Here is a 12,562-nt window from a genome sequence, read left to right as displayed (position 1 = left end):
AACATACCTACAATTCTTAATTTCCTTATTTCAGATTTTAACCTAATCTAAAACTATTCGTTACCTATGAAACCCAAAACCCCTCTTTTCCTCCTTTCAATAGATTGCAAATTCGCCCTCAACCTAAGTATTCTCATTCTCCTCCTCCGCTATTACTACAACGTATACATCCACATCCCCAAGCGCCTTCTCTCCACCTCCATCCCCCCCTCCAACCCCCCACCCCCAAAATGAAAGCCGAAAACATAACCCACCAAGAATTCCAAACCATCATCGCAATCGAACGAACATGTTCCGGAATATCGCTCTTGGGAAGTTTCTTCATAATCATTACATTTCTCAGCACGACGGCATTTCGCAAACCAATTAATCGATTAGTCTTTTACGCATCCCTTGGAAACTTATTCACAAATCTCGCTACGTTGATTTCGAGATCTGCTCTGGGGAAACCAGATGGAAGATTTTGTCAATTTCAGGCTTTTCTTATTCAGATGTAAGTTTTTTCTTTTTCTTTTCCTCTTTTAATAATAAAGTTACTGTGAATCTGAAAAATGAAAAAAAAAATAAAAGGTTTCTCCCAGCAGATGCCTATTGGACATTGGCAATGGCTTGTAACGTAATGTTTGCATTTTTCTTCCAATTCGACGTCATCGAGCTTCGACGTTTAGAAAAATGGTATATGCTTCTCTGTTACGGAGTTCCATTTATACCCGCCTTTGTATTTTTTTTCGTGCATACGCGTGAAAAGGGGTATATGTATGGAAGTGCCATCTCATGGTGTTGGATTGATTCGAAATGGACTTGGTGGAGATTATGGAGTTTTTATGTGCCGGTTTGGTAAGTTATGATGATTTTGTTACTGCGTTGGATTTGACTGATGGATGTATCAAAGGATTACAATTTTCATCACTATTATGATATACACGGTAGCAGGCAAAAAAATCTACGATAAAAGACAAGAACTTGTAACAGCAAACCAACGAACCTCACCAGCCTCATTACCAAAACTCCGCCAGGAAAAATCCTCCCAGACAGAACTCCTCCCTACAAACACCAACAAAGAAACCACATCCCCCAGCCCAACCAAACCCGTCCTCTCACCACCCCAAAAATCCAAACCCAGCAACCCCCCCAACAAACAAGCCAACACCGCCCTCTGGGCCTACGCAAAAGTCTCTCTCCTCTTCTTTCTCGCTATGATGATAACATGGATCCCCTCAACCGCCAATCGAATCTATTCGATTTGTTATCCGGGAATGGTTAATATGTCGCTGCAGTATATTTCCGTGTTTGTGTTGCCGCTGCAGGGGTTTTGGAATGCGTTGATTTATGTGTTTACGAGTAGGGATGCTTGTAGGGTTTTTTGGGGGAGGATGAGGGAGGGAATTGCAATTGGTGGGTTTTTTTAGGGTGGGGGGTAGGTGGGATGTGGGAAGGGGGATGGGTTGTGAGATGTGAGGTGTATGTGTGAAATGTGAGATAGATTGTCTGAGGTGTGATGGGATGGAATTGTTTTAAAATGCTAGGTTATTATTGGAGATAGGATATATAGTGAGCAAGAAAAATCCCCTCGACATCCCATCCCATTCCATCCAATGCGTACTACCCTCCTCATCCCCTCCTTAATACAAATACCCCGCCCATCCAATTTCCCTTCTTCAAGGACGAGAATTCTTGAATACATGACTCGGTGTATAGTTTATACAAGGGACTTCACTTCAATCCATTGTATTCTTCACTAGGGGATCTTCAATATCACTCATGCTTCCCACAAAAGATCACACAAACCCTCCATCCCACTTAATATCCTTCCCATTTACCACTCACCCTCTTCACCAAAAGTATAGTTCTATCTCTATGTCTTTCACTACTTTTATATCTCATCACCACAAATCCATAAGCAATCATATAAGATTATTTACAAATCTCAAAATGCCCGCCCCCCCCGCACTCCCCCAAAGAAAATAAAAAAATCAAAACCAAAAAAAACCTAACAAAAGATACGAAAAAAACTCTATAAACATCGGAGCTATTGTGATGGAGTGATGGAATTGAGTATATACTATATATACTAGGTATTTAATTAGGTATTGAGATATCTATTTACAGCTGGTGAGCTAGGCATCTAGGTATCTATCAAGAGCAAAATTAGCTTAGCTTTGCTTTGCTTTCCTTTTTCTTGTGCATATATACACATGATGATTTGGAAAGGCTTTTTCTGGTGTAGGGTGTATATACATACATAGATAGATAGATTTTGGAGGGGAGTGTATTTAATTTACCGAGATATAATAACCTGGAAACTACCTACCAACTTCCTTCTCTTTCACCGTCGCAAAGTTAAAAGTCTTCCATGCAGAAGCCCTAGCTGCTAAATAAGTTTTACTTTGTATTGCCTTGTAAATGCCATGAAAGCCACTTATCGGCCACGCCTTCAGAAATTTCTCCGACAAGCTCAAGGATTTTGCTACCTCGGTCTTTGGGGCTGCTTTGACTTTCTCATAAACACTTGGTAAAGTGGTTGCTCCGTATTTCTCCCTCAACCCATCATACCATTTGCGATCATACATTTCCCAGAATTGTTCTTCGTTGTAGTAGGTTTGTGCATATAACCATTTCATGCCACCTAATTCTTTGAGCTTTTTCTCGAGACTGATGTTGGCTTTTACGAGATCTTTTTCTTTTCCGTAGCCCCAGAGTCCGATGTTCATTAGAGGTTTGAGGGTTTTCCCGTCAGCTTCGTAGGAGGCGGAATGGGGATGCATGGTTGGCATTGCGCTTTGCTTTAATGGACAGAGCCATAAGGGATAGATTCCAAAATATTCATCGGTGTATTCTACAAATTCTGTGGCGGTGGAATATGGTAAAGCCAAATCTTGGACAATATAGCCAGGTGGCATACCAGCAGTGTGAAGTGCGGTATATAACATACGGGTGTGTAAAAAGTCATCCAAGAACCATCGAGTAAATTTGTTGAAGGGGAAGGAAAAATATTTGAAAGCTGAAGCACCTACCCAGAATGCTCCACGATCATATCGAAAGAAGTATTCCGCGAGAGGTATAGCAAATCTTGGGGCGGATTTACTATTGCCAATACTGGATTCTACATGCATGTAGAACCATGGATCTGAAGCACTACCAAAACGTTGTACTGGAGTATTGTCTGTTGGTACATCTGTCAAACGACCAGTAATGATAGCACCTTTCCCCTTCGAAAACATAATTCCGTCAACATAATCGATGGTTGGATCTGTAGTCATCTCTTCAACCTTCTTGATTGCATCTGGCATGCTAGATACCGGATGATATGTAGTTTCGACAAATTTCTTCGCCTTTTGTAACTGCAACTCAACCAATGTCGTAACACCCATACTTCCAACCGCTCCGGCCGCTCCATGAAATAAATCAGGCTTGTCAGTCTTCGAACATTGAATAACCTGACCATCTGCCAAAATCATCTCAACCCGATTGATCGTCTCATTAAAGAAACCATGTCGAAAAGAACTGCTTTCACCAGATGTCCCCGCATATCCTCCTCCAGCAGTAATTCCAGGAAACTCCATGACAACTGGTGGTACAAGTCCATATTTTAACGTCTCTTCCACCAATCTATCCATTGGCACATTTGGTTCTACCCATGCTGTCTGAGTTGCAGTGTTGACTTCCAATACATGTGACAGTCCACCAATATTGATTATATTTTTGCCTTTTGCATTATTTCGTGTACTATTCGTAGAGCCATGATTAATTCTAAATTTCTCTTTTCGTTCGTAGAATTGTCGAACGTTTGCAGATATTTTCTCGACCGTTTGATTGTGTAGTTTGAGAGCTGGAGAGACATTGGTTGAATTAGAGAAGTGGCGTGAATAAGGATGCTTTGTCTCTTTGTGCCATTGTCTGAAAAGATTTGGCGAGGTTGTAGTCGATGATGACCGAACAACTACATTCTTTCTTATGGGAAATGTTGAAGTCCTTAATGAGGTCAATGGCGCAGGATTATTGACTGCTCGCCTTATTGAAATCATGTCTTTCAATTGGCGTGGCTAATGTTACACAAGACATGTTACACCACAATTTTTTTGATAATTGAGCTGTGTTACGAGGCTGACACTTCCGCAAGGCTGTGAAACCAGTTGGACAAGGCTGATGGACTGGCTAATAAAGCTTAGAACCCTAGAATCCTAGACCCTCAGTGGAGAAGTAAGACCTGGAGAACCACGGAACCACTCTACGGATACTCTAAAACTCAATCACAACGACATCATTTTGTTAAGGTGTTCGAATGATATGGCTTGGGGATGGCAAGCAAACATTCATATTCTTATAAGTCTATTATTAAATAGCTGAGCTGTGGCGATTGTATGTATTGCTCAATTGGCAAGTCGGTAGTAAAAGGTTTGCTTGCTGCCTTACCTTGATACAAACATCCACGAAATCAACACAACATTGTGGATTCCTAGCTCTCCTCATCCGCTTCAAAGTCCAAGCCGATTCATCGATTCCACAAGGACATCATGAGTGAATATCATCGTAAGGTATCGTAAGGAAAACAGAATTCCAATCTAAATTTCAATCTACAGACGTCTAATTATCCTGCACTGTCGATATCTGAAGGTGTATGGTTAGGGTTAGTATAGGTTAGACTCGGCTATGCTGAACCTCACGATTAAAAAAATCTTCCGGATATCATCACTATGCTATTATCCGCAAAATGAGTTCTCATATCCAATCTGAAGCTGCAGAAGGAAAGCAGGCAAGGCCAGTGCTTGGAAATAGTCAACATGAACTTGCATCATCATCTTCAGATCAAGATAAAGATATAGCTATAGCTATAGTTGGAGAACATCGTCATGAAATTGATCCCGCCATAGAAGCTCGAGTCATTCGAAAGATAGATTGGTTTCTAGTTCCTGCTATGTTCATTGGTTATGGACTAGTTTACTATGATAAAGTATGATACATGCACTTCCACGTTGTTTGTCTCCATTACTTATTCCATAATCTTAGGCAATTCTAGGATCCGCAGTTCTCTTCGGAATGACGACTGATCTTTCCCTATCCATCACCAATACAAATGTGTCGCCACATACAACCAATACCTCTCGTCTTAGTTGGGCAACATCCCTTTTTTACTTTGGCATGTTAGCAGGTTTATACCCTATGACATTTGTCTTGCAAAGATTCAATATGGGTAGGATATTAGGCGTGATCGTGTGCCTCTGGGCATTAATCTGTACGTGCACAACCGCCGTTACGAGTTGGCGCGGTCTATATGCACAACGATTCTTCCTAGGTTTCGTCGAAAGTATCATCCCAACTGGTTTCATGTGTATAATCAGCTCTTTTTATACACAGTCCGAGCAATCCTTAAGACAAAGTTGGTGGTTTTCCTCAACTGGCGCTTTTACCATTATTGGTGGGGCACTCAATTATGCATTTGGACAAATTGAAGGTGGAAATCTTAAACGTTGGCAGTATCTTTATTTACTTGCTGGATCTCTTACTTTTCTTTTTGGGATTTGTTCTTTCTTCGTGCCTGATTCTCCCGTCTCCGCTTGGTTTCTTACGACGGATGAGCGTATGGTAGCTACGGAACGTCTGAGGTATGGTCAAACTGGTATTCGTTGTACTAAATTCAAATGGTACCAAATTAAGGAGTCTATACTCGATATAAAAGTATGGTTGGTGGCCATTATGATGGCTTCGGCTTATACCGTCAATGGAGCAGTTAGTGGCTTTGGTCCTCTCATCGTTTCTACTTTTGGCTACTCAGCTCTCGACTCTATTTTGTTCCAATTTCCTCTGGGTGCAATATGCTTCATCTTCATTCTACTTACCGGCTATCTCTCATCGCATATCCCAAATATTCGCATTATACTCCTCATCACCTGTTGTCTTCCTGTGATTGCTGGTTGCGCAATGATATGGAAAAGCTCCTGGTATCGTCATGCAGCGACTCCAGTCGTCGGGTACACCATAATTGGGTTCTTTGGACCAGTAGTGAGCTTGATTATCACAATTGGTATGGCAAATGTTGCGGGACAAACAAAGAAATGTTTTATGGCAGCGACTATTTTTGTGGCATATTGTGTTGGTAATATTGTAGGACCTCAATTGATTATATCACAAACGAAGTCGAGACATTATCCTGAACTCTGGTTGGGATTGATCATCTGGTAGGTTTGAATTCAATTTGTCTATATAGCATGAATACTAATACGAATTAGTTATTGTATTACTGTTGTGGCTGCTGTGGTGCTGTATATTTTATTGGCTAAGGAGAATCAAAAGAGAGGATTAATGGAGTAAGTTCATACCACTTTCATCCATATATATAATGATGCGATAACCCACGAATTTGATAATGCATCATTGCACCACCATTAAAATTTCCACGTTATAATCATTCTATCTGTACTGAAGTGTCAGTTCGTGACAAAATCGTGCTGACTGGCATCTTCCAGATTAGACGAGGAGAATAGAGATAAAATGGCGTTTCAAGACTTGACCGACAAGCAGAATCCATATTTTCGATATATGCTCTAGCTTTAGCTTTAGTTTTAGATGCAGGGAAGCAGTTTGGTAGACAAGATGCTAGCTGACTGTTGACATCATCTTAGTACTATTTTTAGAGTTTTTGATTAAATTAGCCGAAAGGTCTAATTATATCAAATCTCATCATAGTAGTAAATAAAGACATTTGCAATGATAGTAACAGGACCTTCCAAATTCGAGACTTCAAGTATCTGAAATTTCGACTTGAAATTTTGAAATCTATTTCTGTGCTTTTATTTTTAGATTGTAATCTTATGATCAGAGCAAAAATCTCATGAAATACTTATTGGGCTATTTTCGCATGTAAATGTGGATATCCATCTAAATTAGGATAGAAATATATATTCGGCAGTCTGCCGCACTCCACTTATATATGGGGTCACTATTCTATTTGTAGTTTGCCATCTTTTATTATATGCTTATCAGTGGAGTGTTGCATGCTTTGTTGCCGCACATGTACATCGGCATGGTTTTTCGGTAAAGAAGCCGATCTGGTGATCCCTTCGTCGGCCGAAATTCTTAACCCCATCGCCACGTCTAATTCCGGCACAGAGAGTAAAGTCCGTTATCGCCAGATGAGGGACAGAGAGACAGATTTTTTGGTCGTTCGTTGGCTACTTGTTGAAAATGCTAGAAATATATATATAATGTGTTGATTGAACCTTTGATGTGGTTTTACTTTATTTTCATATCTCACATTTGATCATAGCTATAAAAGAATCAATTCGTTTCTGCACCAAATCCTTCAGCAAGACTTTGATATATCGAAGCAAAGCTACTTTATCCATCTTCAAAATATAAATCTGAAAAGCACATAATAATCAGTAAATATGGCACCAGAAACAAAGGCTAAGACCAAGCTTCCCATTGTCTTGGGCGCAATGACATTTGGAAAACCCGGTAAGTAAATTTTACCTTCAATCCAAACACCATGGAACTAATATCTATGAAGGCGTAATGCAAGTCCGCGTTGGCGATATGAAAGACGTCACATCCATGATCGAAATCTTCCAATCACATGGCCACAACGAAATAGACACTGCCCGTGTCTACGGCATGGGTTCCTCAGAAGAATATCTCGGCCAACTTCAACCTTCCTATACTGACCGTGGTATCATCATGGCCACCAAACTTTATCCCTTTAAGAATAACGGGATGCAAATTACGCATTCAGCTGATGATCTCAGACTTCATCTGGATAAGAGTTTAAAGGCCTTAGGAGTTGAAAAGGTCGATATTTTCTATTTGCATGCTCCGGATAGGAGTACACCTTACGAGCAGACTCTTGCCGCGGTTGATATCTTACATAAAGAGGGAAAATTCACCAAATTTGGAATTAGTAATTACACCGCATGGGAAGTAGCACAAATCCAAGAATTATGCATTAAAAACAACGTAAGTCTTTTATTCATCAAACAACCATCCCATCCCATCCATCCATCCATACATGCAGAATCCAAAAATCAAAAACTAACACTAAAACCACCAAAAAAGTGGATCTGTCCAACCATCTACCAAGGCGTCTACAACGCCATCCAACGCACCATCGAACCCGAACTCCTCCCCTGTCTCCACAACTACAACATGTCCTTCTACGCCTTCAACCCGATCGCCGGAGGCTACCTCACCTCCCGCTACCACCGGGATCAAGAATCCGTAGAAGCAACTTCCCGCTTCGACGCATCACACGTGCAAGGCCAACTTTACCGCAAGAGATACTGGAACGATACGATGTTCGACGCATTGGATATTATTCGCGAAGCGGGCGGGAAGGAAGGTCTTACGGAGGCGGAATGTGCGTTGAGATGGTTGATGCATCATAGTTTGTTGGAGGCAGAGAGGGGGGATAAAATTATTATTGGGGCGAGTAGTGAGGCGCATTTGAGGGGGAATTTGGTGGATTTGGAGAAAGGTGCTTTAGGGGAGGGGGTGGTGGAGGCGTTGGATAGGGCGTGGGGGAAGACGAAGGCGGTGGCGGGTTCGTATTTTCATTAGGGGGTTTTCTCGCTAGTAGATTGTGTGATTTACACGTGGAAGTAGTACTCTACCATTTTGTTGCTATATATGCAATATAAATCTATACATCTACAAAAGCAAAGCCACATATTATCAGTAGCGAAGAAAGAATCAGATATTCGGATTAATATTCTAACCTCACATTGAAAGAAGAGAAGCTAAGGAAAACCAATCCCTATTATAAAATCCAATATATATTCCAACGCCGTTACCATCACCATCACAAAATCTATCCAAGTCCCCATAAAATAACCAAAACCCTAATCCACAATCATCACATCATAACCAACTCAACGCCATGCAATCCCACTCATCCCCAAACTCCCATATCCAGCCCCCAGCCCCCAGAACGCAACCCTAAAACCTCGTCTCCTTCCTCCAAATACAATTTTCAGCCTGCAAATCCCGAACCACGATTCTCCCCTCCTTAGTCAACTCCACCCCTTCATCACTACACTCCACACCCGCAATCTTTCTCGTGTGTTCACATTCCTGTTTACTAACTCCGGCGTCATCTCGCGGGATCCACAGTTTAGGATCAAGTCCTCGTGCTACGCAGGGTGCAAAATACGCATCTTCGTGTTGTTTGGTTGTGTATTCGAAGCCGGAGTCCATGGATGGGAGAGGAGCGGTGAGGGAGCGTAGGATGTGGTAGTCGGAGAAGATTTCTGGGTGGAGGAATTTTATTAGGAAGTTCGGGGGTTTGAGGGGGTCGTAGGTGGGCGATATGAGGGGGGTTAGGTAGATGAAGTAGGGAGTTAGTTTGTGGAGGTGTGGTTGGACTTTTGAGCGGATGGCGGTGAGGAGGAAGGTGAAGGTTAGTTTTGAGAGGTGAGGGAGTCCTTCGATATTTTTGGGGTGGATAGACCGGGTTTGGGGGTTGAGTTCGTGGTCTTCTTCGTCGTCGTCGGAGTCTTTATTGGAGGAATTGGAGGAGTTATTTTCCTTTTCATGTTCATCTTCTTCATGGATAGTCGGTTGAACATTCGGGGTACTGGACATGCGATGGGCTATGTATGTTGATACTGCTGGTTGCGATTGAGATTGTGGAGGAGTGTCCATTGGGAAGAATGAATCGCCATTTTCATTTGTGTTGCTGAGTCTATTTGAGGTAGGCATAGGTGTTTGGAGATCGGAATTGAATGCTAATCCGCGATATAGTTCTTCCACAGCGAGAGTTCGAGGGAGATTCCAGAGGAGTGGTCCGAGTGCTTCATTGAGACTGACATGAATTAATGCAGTGAAGATTGTTAATCCGAACATGATCACCAATGGCCCAAATGCGCTTCGTAATCCAAAAAGACCAATGAGGCAAATCTCCGCAAGATATACACCTGTGAGTAGCTGTTTAAGAGCATGGGGATACAAGAGCCCCCGCGTCGATATCTCCGAGGAATATGTGTAGAGTAGATTATACTTCGATACAAGGTAAATCAGAGATAACCCGATGAGTGCGAATACGATAGTCAACGGACTGATCAGTGAATAGGTGATTGCTATAACACCCATATTGGTGAAGACAGGATAAACAGCTCCCCAATGTACGACTCTGATTTTGTGCCATTTATTGATCATGACTCTCGGATTTTGTTCGTTTTGAAATATCAAATGACGAACCAGTGTAGGTATTTGTAATAATCTCGTAGCGGACATGGCAAGACCTTGGAGAATGAAATAGGAGACGTAGAAATTTGATGATTTGGGTAGATTTTGCGAAAGTAGTGATCGCACGGAAGTTGGATCTTCGACGATTTTTTCGAAAGCAGCAGATGCTGCTGAGGTGATGGTTGTCACGAGAAATACCTGTACCACTTGGAATACAAAGTAGGTAGACTGTGTGTATAGTTCAATCATCGAGTAAGATGGTATCCCGGCTTGACGAGCACAAGTTCGTAGAATAACTGGAACCAGTGCCATAAGGATTGACAATGCTAAAGCTGGTAGCAAGCCTGTAACCACACCAAGAATTGAAGAGGGAAGCTTGTTGATCCAACCAAGAAATGGGACTTTTTTGGTCAAGAAATTAATGTTGGATACAATTCCGATAAATGCGCAGGGAACGGACCAAAATATAACTAGACAGGCAACGAAACCTTGGATTGCAAAGTTGCGCATTATTCTTTCCCACCATTTCATTCGAAGTGACTCCCATACAATTTCATGTGGTCGAATACCATTGATATGGGGTTTCATGTGGAATGCTCGATGATGAGAGAGTGTTTGATAGGCGGATTGTGCATTAACCTGAGTATCGAACTCGATAAATGCGGCCGGCAATGGCTTGACTTTTCCTTGTCGATGATTTCTCCTCAGTTTGCTAATTTGAGGTCCAATTTCCTTCAATCGATTCCGTGTCCATTTGATGGTATCGACACTTCTTCCATAGTTTGATAATGGTCGATGAGTCGGTCTCCAGCTGTGAGGAATCCATTGTGAAGCAATTGATCCACTTACTCCTGGAGGAGGCCCGGACATTCCATAACCATTGTCTCCCCATTTGAGGGCAGGGGTAGCGGGATTTACGTCAGTGGTAGGTTGAGAACTTGTCTGCGACATCTCTACTTCGGGAGCCGTGGTTTCCTTCGCCGTACCATCAATTGAACTAGAGTTTGATCCTACTAAATTATCTTTGGGTGTGACGGGAACTTCCGACATCTCGTTATCCCTGGGCGTCACGTCAGCTGGACTTCTAACCAAGCTTGGTCTCCGAGTCCCAGTAGCTGTGAATTCTCGTTTTGTCTCTTGCACAGAATTGATACCGATGCTTGATTCAAGATCTGGATGACCATGTTTAAGAGCTCTATTTCTTTCTTTATTTGCAGTTTTGATCAATGTCGTCTCCGCTCTTTCCAGTCGATAAGCAGTTTGATTCCTTTCGTCCACCAAATCCTGCAGCTCGCCAGTCTCCCTAGGTATCCAAACATGCTTGACAGCATCGCCAAACACCTTTCGTAATTTAGCTTCCTCCAGATTTTGTTGAGGAACACATGTAAACAGGACAGTCCTCGATGACAGACGTTTAGCATAATAAGGATGAAGTAGATAAGCTTGACGGAGATTAATGTAGTATACGCACTCTCGTGAGACTGTATACATGATAAATCCTAATAGTTCATTAGTGAAATCTTCCTTCAAGGGAATTAAACTCACCAAAATAGAGCCATGCCAAAAATGCATGCACATAGTACATTTGGGTATTGGTAACATTTCCAAAGGTCAATTGATCAAGTTGCTCATTACCGGCACCTCCAAGTACATGTACTGGTATCAAAACAGGAAATACGAGACCACATCCCACAAGACATATGACACACATAATCTTGAGGAATCTGAGAAATAGGTACCCATCGAGTGAAGATTGGTTGAGTACTACCTCATCTGGGGTATTGAAGAAAGGTTTCACCCAATTGAACCACCCAGATGGTAATTCCTTACTTCGTTCACTATTATGCGTTTAGTTTTTGTTTTCCCATTTGGGCTATCGAACTTACTGAGGTTCTAGACTACTTAAGAAAGTCCTTGGGGCATATACCCTTGGATACTTTCTCCGTAACACCAAGAAGGAGATGGTACAAACTGCAGCAAAAACGCCCACAGGTATCAAAGTGGAGAACAGTGAAGAAAATGACGAGGAATTCGACCCTGATGCTGCAGCTGTTACGGTTGAACTTGTGGAGTTGTCTCTTGAAGAACCAATCCTCGGGTCAGAACTCTGATTCTACAGGTCGAAGAAAAATGAAAATGTTAGCCAACCCAGCCTCAAGCAAAGAAATTTGAGGAAATACAATTAGATCTTACCAATTCTCTCCTGAATTCCGACCTCAATCCCTCACTAATAACACTCAAAATAGCCATTGCGTTCCTATCTCACTCGACGTCTATCAATCACCTCACGCCCCATTCATCTGCTCATACATCTTACCTGCATTGTGATTATTCAACCTTCAATGCCAAGGGTTAGCGGGTGACAACAATGGGATGATGATGAAGC

The 12,562-nt window shown here is 42.0% G+C and overlaps 5 protein-coding genes across 5 annotated transcripts; 3 read left to right on the top strand and 2 right to left on the bottom strand.

Annotated features, from left to right (window-relative positions):
* Positions 1-230: 230 nt before the first annotated feature.
* On the top strand, positions 231-1,409 carry SS1G_11756 (hypothetical protein; the record flags this gene model as incomplete). Its single annotated transcript, XM_001586677.1, has 3 exons — positions 231-493; positions 571-837; positions 893-1,409. 3 exons carry the CDS (start codon positions 231-233, stop codon positions 1,407-1,409), a joined length of 1,047 nt encoding a protein of 348 aa, XP_001586727.1.
* A 708-nt stretch (positions 1,410-2,117) lies between these two features.
* Positions 2,118-4,447, bottom strand: SS1G_11755 (hypothetical protein; the record flags this gene model as incomplete). The annotated part of the gene is made up of 3 exons (XM_001586676.1): positions 2,118-2,125; positions 2,312-3,829; positions 4,441-4,447. The coding sequence occupies 3 exons, from the start codon at positions 4,445-4,447 to the stop codon at positions 2,118-2,120; spliced, it is 1,533 nt and encodes a 510-aa protein (XP_001586726.1).
* A 740-nt stretch (positions 4,448-5,187) lies between these two features.
* SS1G_11754 (hypothetical protein) lies at positions 5,188-6,546 on the top strand (the record flags this gene model as incomplete). Its single annotated transcript, XM_001586675.1, has 3 exons — positions 5,188-6,176; positions 6,228-6,305; positions 6,465-6,546. The coding sequence occupies 3 exons, from the start codon at positions 5,188-5,190 to the stop codon at positions 6,544-6,546; spliced, it is 1,149 nt and encodes a 382-aa protein (XP_001586725.1).
* Positions 6,547-7,385: 839 nt separating this feature from the next.
* On the top strand, positions 7,386-8,550 carry SS1G_11753 (hypothetical protein; the record flags this gene model as incomplete). Its single annotated transcript, XM_001586674.1, has 3 exons — positions 7,386-7,455; positions 7,508-7,950; positions 8,050-8,550. The coding sequence occupies 3 exons, from the start codon at positions 7,386-7,388 to the stop codon at positions 8,548-8,550; spliced, it is 1,014 nt and encodes a 337-aa protein (XP_001586724.1).
* Positions 8,551-8,928: 378 nt separating this feature from the next.
* SS1G_11752 (hypothetical protein) lies at positions 8,929-12,426 on the bottom strand (the record flags this gene model as incomplete). The annotated part of the gene is made up of 4 exons (XM_001586673.1): positions 8,929-11,675; positions 11,722-12,014; positions 12,063-12,289; positions 12,370-12,426. The coding sequence occupies 4 exons, from the start codon at positions 12,424-12,426 to the stop codon at positions 8,929-8,931; spliced, it is 3,324 nt and encodes a 1,107-aa protein (XP_001586723.1).
* Positions 12,427-12,562: the final 136 nt, after the last annotated feature.

The sequence above is a fragment of the Sclerotinia sclerotiorum genome, genomic scaffold (genome assembly GCF_000146945.2).
Source record: "Sclerotinia sclerotiorum 1980 UF-70 scaffold_20 genomic scaffold, whole genome shotgun sequence".
Taxonomy (NCBI): domain Eukaryota; kingdom Fungi; phylum Ascomycota; class Leotiomycetes; order Helotiales; family Sclerotiniaceae; genus Sclerotinia; species Sclerotinia sclerotiorum.
This window is presented reverse-complemented; position numbering and strand designations above follow the sequence as displayed.